This window comes from Palaemon carinicauda, chromosome 30 (assembly GCF_036898095.1).
Source record: "Palaemon carinicauda isolate YSFRI2023 chromosome 30, ASM3689809v2, whole genome shotgun sequence".
In the NCBI taxonomy this organism is placed as follows: Eukaryota; Metazoa; Arthropoda; class Malacostraca; order Decapoda; family Palaemonidae; genus Palaemon; species Palaemon carinicauda.
In genome coordinates this window covers 1,384,621-1,394,620 of record NC_090754.1, presented here as the reverse complement: position 1 = coordinate 1,394,620, position 10,000 = coordinate 1,384,621, and the positions used below count along the sequence as shown (strand labels likewise).

The 10,000-nt window shown below is 36.1% G+C and overlaps 1 protein-coding gene across 1 annotated transcript; it reads left to right on the top strand.

Annotated features, from left to right (window-relative positions):
* The first annotated feature begins 3,235 nt into the window (after positions 1 to 3,235).
* Positions 3,236 to 8,620, top strand: LOC137623891 (uncharacterized). The gene is made up of 7 exons (XM_068354690.1): positions 3,236 to 4,664; positions 4,864 to 5,799; positions 5,959 to 6,126; positions 6,696 to 6,815; positions 7,700 to 7,889; positions 8,121 to 8,329; positions 8,436 to 8,620. Exons 1-7 carry the CDS (start codon positions 3,236 to 3,238, stop codon positions 8,618 to 8,620), a joined length of 3,237 nt encoding a protein of 1,078 aa, XP_068210791.1.
* The last annotated feature ends 1,380 nt before the right edge of the window (positions 8,621 to 10,000 follow it).

Sequence of the window (10,000 nt, the reverse complement as noted above, 5' to 3'; positions counted from 1 at the left end):
TATATATATATATATATATATATATATAGTATATATATATACATATATATGTGTGTATATTATATATATATATATATATATATATTTATATACGTATATATATATATATATATATACACACATATATATATATATATATATATAGACATATATATATATGCATATATATATATATATATATATATATGTATGCATATATATATATGTATATATATATATATATATATATATTTATATATATATATATATATATATATTTATATATATATATATATATATATATATAATATGTTATGGCTCAATGGGCTTGTCTGGAGTCTTTCCATTTACAGATATGAGATCAGTCTCTCTCATGATTTATAAAATATACAGGAACCTAGTTCAACATTATCTGTAACACCCGGAGTGTGACCACTCTAACGGGTAGAGAGTACCTCCGTTTCTAGTGAACATTTAATACTTGGATATCACGTATGATTTTTCTCTGGTACCATGACCGGTGTAGGCTAAGATATAGACAGAATGCAGTACTAGTAGCCTCAATAAAATTAGCGTTTGGTGAGAAATTTCAAGAGGACTTTTTATAGGAAAAAAATCATACGTAACATAATAACACCTCATTTTTTCTTATGTTTGTGGAATCTTTGTTCCAAAATACCTTGAAAATTAATAAAGAAACCATTATTCTCTCACTGGAATGGAATCCATACATGATAGCTTAGAAAGAGGTTTAATCTTAGTCATTTTTTTTAATACTTGTTAGCATAAAGCTTATAAGTTAAAAATAAATAACTTGGAAGAAGAAGAATGGGTTACTTTACCTTTTCCAGAAAGTTATGTGATTTTAATGAATTTATCGGGAAAAGAAAATGAGGATATGCCATAAAGAGAATCAGTTCCTATCCTTATACAAGGCTATGGACCTCAAACAAATTGCTTTAGTGGCAGCGAGGCGGAATATTTTTATGAGAACGGTATAGAAGAAGACCCACAAACTCTTATTTTATAGGGCAATATCATAAACACTTCATTTGCTTTCACAACATTGTAGCCTCCCTCAGGGAACCGAGAAATATGGTCCAACATGAATATCCTAACGTCTTGGTTTCTGCGTGAAAAACAAGCATTGTAACATTTAATTATATATGAATATATAAATATATATATATATATATATATATATATTATATATATATATATATTATATATATATATATATATACAGTATATATATATATATATATATATGTACTGTACATATATATATATATATATATATATACTGTACATATATATACATATATATATACATATATATATATATATATATATAAATATGTATATATATATATATATATATATACATATTATGATGGTTCCGTGTTTACAAACCAAATATCGTCACACAACTAGGAAACAGATACGGTTAGTCCTTCTCGAGTTCAGTGATAAGACTATACTATACTTCAATGGTTTCTCCGTTATAATAGGACAAGGCACAAACGGTGCTCCACCAGCCTCATTGCCCAGCAGGACGTGTACTCCTTCGGCAATCAATGAATCCTTTACTGCAAAGTCAAAATTACTTGTCACTTACTCACATGACAGTTTCAAACGGAAAATAGTAGAAACCTCTTCACCTCCTATTCCCTTCAAAATATGCGAGTCTCCTGAGAGAAATTGTTCCACCAACGGGTGTACTTTTCGTACCACCATACTATGGTTAGAACCTATTTCCTTAATCTTACCCATCCCGAGTACCTGCCTTTGAGCTAAAAACTGGATTGTATACAGGGGTACTCTTCCTTTCCCCATATTCCCCACTTCCCTATTCTTATTGTTGTTGTTAGAACCTGTGTCTTGCAATATCCTGAACGGGGTTTGCTCACTCCCGTTTATTGCTGCTAATATACCTTCATAAATATATGGTTTAAAGGCATCCACGCTTGTTGGGTTTGTCTTGTTCATCGTGTAAACGTTGGCTGGTTCATTTTCCTCTTCGACCTTTCCCTATTGTTTCTTCGTTATCGGAATTTGTGAGGTAGAATTATCCTTAATAACTTGGGCGACTGCTTTCGGCTGGTTCGACCAACATTCCTTACTGATATGGCCTCTTTTACCACACTTAAAAAAGACAATATCTACCTTTTGCACGTCTTTCACGATACTTGAAGTAGGATGATTCGACGATTGTTCCCGTGGTACTATCACATTCTGCTTAGGAACAGTACCCACGCTATTTTCGCTGTAACTGTTGAATTTGTTCATGTAGTTATTACTGAACTGGTTTTTATAGTTCGGCGAATACCTGACACTTGGTCGGAACGACGATTGAAACTTCAAGCCAGAGGAGGGGTAACGACTGATATTATTATCTTCACTCAGTGAATCGGCTTTATCAAGCTTCTTCACCTCTTTCTCTGCCAAGTACATTCAAATATGTTCAGGAATTAATCGTAGATACTGTTCTAGTATTATCAATTCTTCTAAATTAGCCATCTCCCTCACGTTAGCAGCCTATGGCCGTCTCTTAAAACATCACCGTGCCTTATAACCGTAACCAGGAAAGTAATTTTGTCATCCTTCCTCAAACTTCGGAACCTTTCATTATAATATTCAGGGGTCATCTGATACTTCATGATACTCCTTCCTCTGGTCCTGAGATAAGGATAAGTAAGCACTGTGTCCTTTCCCAAACAGTACACTCTGCAATAACACAGACCATTTATCTTCTGGCCTTTGCTTCGTCAATACGACCATTTCAAAATGATTGAAGAATTCATCTGAAGTCTCCTCTGTGAACCTTAGAATAAACCTCTAGGTATTTGATACATTAAACACGCGATGACACGATCGTGCATAACAGGATTCGCCTCTGTCTGTGTTGGATATGAGTAAACCTCCTATTTGATTAATTTATTTGTAAATGATTTTCTTTATTTTTTCATTCTTTGCTTATATTAATTTAGGTGTAAAATATGATTATTTATGTTTGAATAACTGATACTTATTTACCAAGAGTTATCTTGGAAATTTTGTATTTGACTTAACAAAATAAAGGTGAGCATTGTTAATGGCGGTTTGTTTACATACTGAATTTTTTGTTCCTGCCTTGATGTCTTCTGTCTTCGTTCACTCCCAGAGTTGTTGTCTTGAGTGGAGCGAATATTTGGTGCCCAGACCCGGGATTCTCTGGGTATAGTTGCTGAATCCACTTTTTGTCTAGTAAGGCGGAATGAAGGAAGGAAAATTAAGGAAGAGCCGCGCCGCTGCCCGTGGATGGGCTACTCGGTCGTCAAACGCTTTGCAAGTATTGCTGGACGACCAGAACGTGGCCAAAGTGGAGTTGCAAGACGCCGTTGACGAACTTGACAAACGTCTGGCCAATTTGGATGATGTGCAGTCAATGTTGGAATTGGAAATTTGTGATTCCAAGGACTTAGAAGAGGACATTGAGTATGCAGATAAGTTTCAGCGAGAGGTAAGAGCTCCCAGGATACAGGCTACCCAAAGGTTAGTTGATATGGCTAAAGATGAAAGTCATCCTAGGCTTAGTGAAAGCGGTTCCGCTTCTGTCGACTCTTCATGCAACATTAATGTAAGATTGCCTAAATTGGAATTGCCCAAATTCAGTGGAGTTTTAACTGAATGGCAATCATTCTGGGATAGGTTTGTTGCCTTAGTAGATGACAGTGATATTCCTACCATAAGTAAATTTTGTTATTTACAGTCACTGTTGGAAGGAGAAGCACGAGCAGTGATTCATGGATTATCCCAGACAAGTGTTAATTATCCTATTGCTTGCAATATGTTAAAGGAGAGTTTTGGTAAACCAGAACGTACTATTTTTGCTCATATTCAGGCTTTGTTGGGTGTTGCATTGCCTACTAAGATTGCTCCTGGTAGCTCCAAGCACATATCGTCCTTGTGGAAATTGCAAGATGAACTTTTAACCCATGTACGTAGCCTAGAGGCTTTAGGAGTAGATGGTAAACAGTATGGGGTATTTATGACACCTGTTATTTTATCTCGGTTACCCAGTGACATCCACTTGGAAGGGTCCAGAGAAAGTTCTGAGCATGAGAGTGATCTCTCATGGTTATTGAAATTTTTACAGAGAGAAATAGAGCGCCGAAAGCGGTCAGACACCTTTAAGGATATTCATGCAGGAAAGTCAGATGATCGTTTCGTTGAATCTGAAAAGAGAGGTAAATTTCAGAGTTCAGCCTCAGCCCTTCAAACGTCTTCCGAAGTTGGTGTAGGCCTATATAGGCATAGGTTTCAGTGTATGTTTTGTAATAAAGGTCACAAAAGTGAAAATTGTAATGCTATTTTGAAACTCTCTGTGGCTGATCGGGAAGAGGCTATTAGGTCTGCTAAGTTGTGTTTTAGATGTTTGGGAAAGGGGCACTTTTCCAGGGGTTGCTCAGCAAAATGTGTGAAATGTAAAGGAAGGCATAATGTTTTGTGTTGTACTGGCACTAAATCTATTGCAAATGAGAGTAGTCCTAATGGACAAGCTGCAGGCACAAGTGGTTCCTCTGTTACTAATCCTACCGAAAATGTCACTCATTGTGGTGTGACTCATTGTGAATCTAATCCAAATGATAATATTTTTTCTCAAACTTGTAGTGTGTTGCAGACTGCAAAGGTCAAGGTTTGGGGTAAGAAGGGCATGTACCAAGCTATTGTACTTTTTGACACTGAATCAGATAGATCTTATGTTTCTTGTAAATTTGTGAAAAAAAGTCCAACCTAGATGGGTTATGAATGAATGTATATCGTATTCATCATTTTGGGGTGGTAAAGCCTCTAAAGGAAATCAATGTAATGTGTATTATTTAAATTTGATTGATATTAAAGGGGAGAGTCCTTCTTTACTTGCATCTGAAATACCTGATATTTGTGCACCTTTGTTCCGCCCTAGTGTCCCTGATGTAAAAATTAAGCATTTTTCTTCTCTACAGTTAGCAGATGATTATATGAATAGTCGTCATGTTAATGTTGATATTTTAGTAGGGTTAGATGCTTATTGGAAGTTCATGTTACCTAATAAATATGTACAGTATGAAAACTTAGTTGCCGAAGAGTCTTTATTTGGATGGATTTTATCTGGTTCTTGTAATGAATCCTTTGATAAAAGAAATGTAAATTCCCAACTTTTGTGTATCAATAATGTTTCTGAATCTGCATTGAATAACTTTTGGGATTTGGAATCTGTGGGTATTTGTACTAAAGAGGCTGTTTCTAATTATAGTGCATTAAGTAATGTAATGAGTACATTTTCTGAAACTGTAAAATTTAATGATGATAGGTATGAGGTAGCTTTACCTTGGAAATCTGATGTTGCTAAACAAAGGCTGCAAAATAATGAAAAACTGGCCAGGAAAAGATTAGATAATTTAAATGTCAAACTTGAAAAATTTCCTGATCTAAGGAGAAGATATGATGAGGTTTTTAAAGAATATGAGAGAGATTGTATAAGTGAGGAAGTTCCTCCCTCTGAAATGGTTACATCTTATCCTGTATATTATTTACCTCACCGACCTGTTGTGCGTGAGAGTAGCAATTCTACAAAGGTTAGGCCTGTGTTTGATGCCTCAGCAGTGGGTTATAAGGGCATTTCCTTAAATGACTGTCTTGAATGTGGACCTTCTCTGAATCCTGATCTTGTTGGAGTATTGATAAGATATAGAAGATGGAAGGTAGCCTTAACGGCTGATATTACTAAGGCTTTCCTGCAGATAAAGGTTCGGAGAGAGGACCAAGATGTACACAAATTCTTATGGAATTGTGATGGTACTGTACGTATTATGAGATTTGTTCGTGTTCCCTTTGGTAATAAGAGCAGCCCATTTTTATTAAATGCTACCATCAAAACTCATTTGAAAAATTATCCTCATTCTAAAGTTGTAAATGAATTATATAATAACTTGTAAGTAGATGATTGGTTGTCAGGTGCTGACAGTGATGCTGAAGCATATGTCAAGTTTAATGAGGCAAGCAAGATTATGACTGAAGCTGGTATGTCATTGTCTAGGTGGAATTCAAATAGTAAAGCTTTAAGGGAGAAATTCCATGAGATATTTGAATTATATGGGGGCGATGAATCTGTGAAAATTCTTGGTATGCAATGGTTTTCTGAAGAAGATTGTTTTACATTTAATGAATTTATTATTGAATCTCAGTTTGAAGTGATATCTACTAAGAGGAATGTTCTAAGTGTCATAGCTAGGTGCTTTGACCCTCTTGGCTTAATTAGTCCATTTGTTATGCTTGCTAAAATTCTTTTCAGGATATATGGAGACTTGGGCTTAACTGGGATGAAGTATTGCCTAAAGAATTAAATTTGAAATTTCAATATTGGTTAAAGGGTTTTAAGGAACTTTACCCTATGAAGATTCAGCGAAGTTATTTTCCTAGCCTACAGTGGAAAGGCATAAAGAGTTTAGAACTTCATTCCTTTGGGGATGCATCTGAAAGGGGCTTTGGGGTCTGTGTGTATATAAGAGTTCCACTGGGAGATGATCTATTTCAGGTTTCTCTAGTTTTGAGAAGAGGTGAGGTAGCCCCTATCAAGAAAGTTTCATTGCCTCGTTTAGAGTTGTTAGGTGCTTTACTTTGTGCGTGTTTATTAGTATTAGTTAAATCTGCACTATTTCTTACGGAAGAGGTGTCCTATTCTTGTTGGACAGATTCGACTGTTGCTTTATCTTGGATTAAGGGAGATCCTAGTCGATGGAAGACTTTCGTAGCAAACAGAGTTACTGAAATTCAGACGTTAACCTCTCCTAGTTGTTGGTATCATTGTCCAGGTAAGGAAAACCCTGCTGATCTCATCTCTAGAGGGATAGCTGCTGAAAGACTTGTTCTTTCTGATATTTGGTTTTTTGGTCCACCTTGGCTTAAAGGGACCTTAACTTTACAGCATGAGCAAGTAGAGATGTCTTTGAATGATAATGAAAATTGTAATAAGATTGTAGTAGCTTGCTTAGCAGTAGAACCTTTCCCCCAAGTTTTTGATTTTTTCAGATGGGGTAAATTTCCTAAAGCCCTCTATATTGTGGCTTGGACTTTGAGACTTATTAAGAATTGTAAACCTCAATCTACCAAATACTTTGGTCCATTGACTTATGATGAGTTAACCAAGGCTAAGACAAAATTTTTTCATTGTGTGCAAAGGGAAGCATATCCTCAGGATAGCCTAGCTTTAACTCAAGGTAAACAGGGAAGCCCTTTGAATAAGTTAGACCACTTTTTGGATAATGAATGTCTTTTTGAGAATCAAAGGTCGTTTAGAGTACTCTGATCTGTGCTATGAAAGCAAGCATCCTTTTATTCTTCCCCCAAGTCATATAGTGAAGGCTTTGGTTCGCTTCCAACATGTTCTTTTAAAACATACTGGTGTGTCTACTCTTATGTCTACTTTGAGAAATAGTTATTGGATTGTTAGACTTCGGAGGTTAGCTAAGACTGTATGTAGAGAATGTGTGTCTTGCCGCAGGCAAGATTCGAAGGGCTGCCGTCAGCCTGTAGCTCCTCTTCCTGAACTATAAGTCAAATCTGCTCCTCCCTTTACTGTAACTGGTTTAGATTATGTTGGCACTTTGTTTTGTGCTGAAGTTGTATATTTTACTCTTTACATGTGCTGTTGTACGTTCTGTACATTTAGAGCTTACCGATTCTCTATCTCTGCCAGATTGTCTTCTTGCCATACGTAGATTTACATCATGGCGTGGTATTCCTTCAACATTTTATTCTGATAATGCAAAAACATTTGTTAGTGCTTTTCATGTCTTGCAGCAGCATTATGGCCCACTAGCTCCTCAGTGGAAGTTTATTGTGGCCCGTGCTCCTTGGTGGGGAGGTTGGTGGGAGTGCTTGATAAGGTCAGTTAAGTCGGCTCTCAAGAAAACTTTAGGTACGAAATGCCTATCTAGATGTGAATTAGAAACTACACTGCATAAAGTTGAAGCATGCATTAACTCAAGGCCTTTAACCTTTGTGGGAGAAGAACCTGACATTTCTAATCCTTTGACTCCTTCACATTTTCTTATTGGTTGTACTGTTGGTTTTCGACCAGATAATGTTGATGAACATTTTTCTTGTGTAACTTCCAGAGACTTGTGTATGCAAGAATCCGCCCGCCAAAGGCAGTTAGATAAGTTTTGGGAGAAATGGAGATCGGATTATATAAGAAATTTGCCCTGTAACATTAAAGGTTTTGTGTCTAAATATAATTTAAAGAAAGGTTCTATGGTGTTAGTCAGTGAAGATAATGTTCCTAGGTTGTCCTCGCTACTTGGAGTTATTGTAAAAGTGTATCCGGGTAAAAAAGGTTTTATCAGGTGTTGATGTTGAAACTTCAAAGGGTGTTATCAATAGACCTGTTCAAAAATTACATGATCTTGAGATTTCAAGTGCCTCTGAGTTAGTATCTGATTATAATGTACCTTGTAGTGATACTCATGAGAATTCTTTGTGTGGACCCGTTTCTGTTAATTCTTGCGAGGATGTTGATAAAGGTGAATGTAGTACTGCTCAACCTGTTGTTGAACGTACATTGTCATATACACGTAAGGGTCGTGCTGTAAGGGCTCCAGAGAAATTGAATTTGTAATACTGTACCTTATATGTGCGTTTGATCATTTATGTATATAAGAGTATTGGTAAGTACTCCTATGGTGGGGAGAATGTTGGATATGAGTAAACCTCCTATTTGACTGATTTGTTTGTAAATGATTTTCTTTATTTTTTCATTATTTGCTTATATTAATTTGGGTGTAAAATATGATTATTTATGTTTGAATAACTGATACTTGTTTACCAAGAGCTATCTGGGAAATTTTGTATTTGACTTAACGAAATAAAGGTGAGCATTGTTAATGGCGGTTTGTTAACATCCTGAATTTTCTGTTCCTGCCTTGATGTCTTCTGTCTTCGTTCGCTCCCAGAGTTATTGTCTTGAGTGGAGCGAATAGTCTGAGTGGCCATCTTTGCATGAACATCCAACAGCTCTAACTCCCTCGCATATCAAGCAATCTCTCTTGCCTATTCCTTCTTTTCTTCTCATTCCCTCTCTTTTTCTTCCATTCTCCTCGTATGTCTTGTAACTTCCCTCTCTTCTTCTTCTCGTCTTGCTTCCTTCTCCTTCTCCCTTTCTTCCCGTCTCACTTCCTTTTCCTTTGCACATCGTATTTCTTCTCTCTCTTCCTCTTCTTGTCTTGCTTCCATTTCCCTCTCTCTTGCAATCATCTTCAACTTGATCAAATTCTCCTCTGTTGTAATTTGTAGAGTCTCAGCCTCAACATCCTTTTCTGCTTTCAGGCCTTCAGTTTGTGGGTCAACTGGTCCTTGTTTTGCTACAAGTTCTACTTCAGCCTCCTCCAACAGTTCATGAGCTGCTACAATATTATCTTCCGACAACTTTCCCGAATTAATCAACGCTTCTAAAGCTAGACACTTGATTTGGGCTTTAAACATTCCGTTCGTTACATGGCCACCATATGCCATTAAAATAGAGAGCAACTGAGCTTTAGTGTCTGACAATTTCTAAATTTTAGGGTTATTTAAAAACTGTTAAATATTAAACTGTGGTATCTTATACTTTACAATATTTAATATCTCTCCCAAATATATATCCTAATAATATACAAAATCCTATCAACACTTTATTGTTCCAACCTTTCATCAGTACATGGCCCTGTTATCACCAATGTTTAAAATAGACTCGTTCGATCCCAAGGGTCTGGGCACCAAAAATATATTACATTAAGATAGCTCAAGAGTCTGGGCACCTAAAAAAAAAATACTATATATATTACGGCTGGTAAGCTATACAACCTCTCGAGTTCCAAACTCACCTGTTTGTTTTTGCATTAAATCGGTAGCACATGGAAATATTATCATCCAAACTCTGAATAATTATACAACTCACACACAGCAATATACAAAACACTGCATATCCAAAGGTCTCTTAAGTACACTAAATACAACATTG

Coding starts and splice junctions, on each gene's coding strand:
- LOC137623891 (XM_068354690.1), top strand. CDS start 3,236: ATGAAGGAAGGAAAATTAAGGAAGAGCCGCGCCGCTGCCCGTGGATGG. Junction 7,890..8,120: donor TGGTGGGAGTGCTTGATAAG/GTCAGTTAAGTC, acceptor TGTAACTTCCAG/AGACTTGTGTATGCAAGAAT. Junction 8,330..8,435: donor TATTGTAAAAGTGTATCCGG/GTAAAAAAGGTT, acceptor CCTCTGAGTTAG/TATCTGATTATAATGTACCT.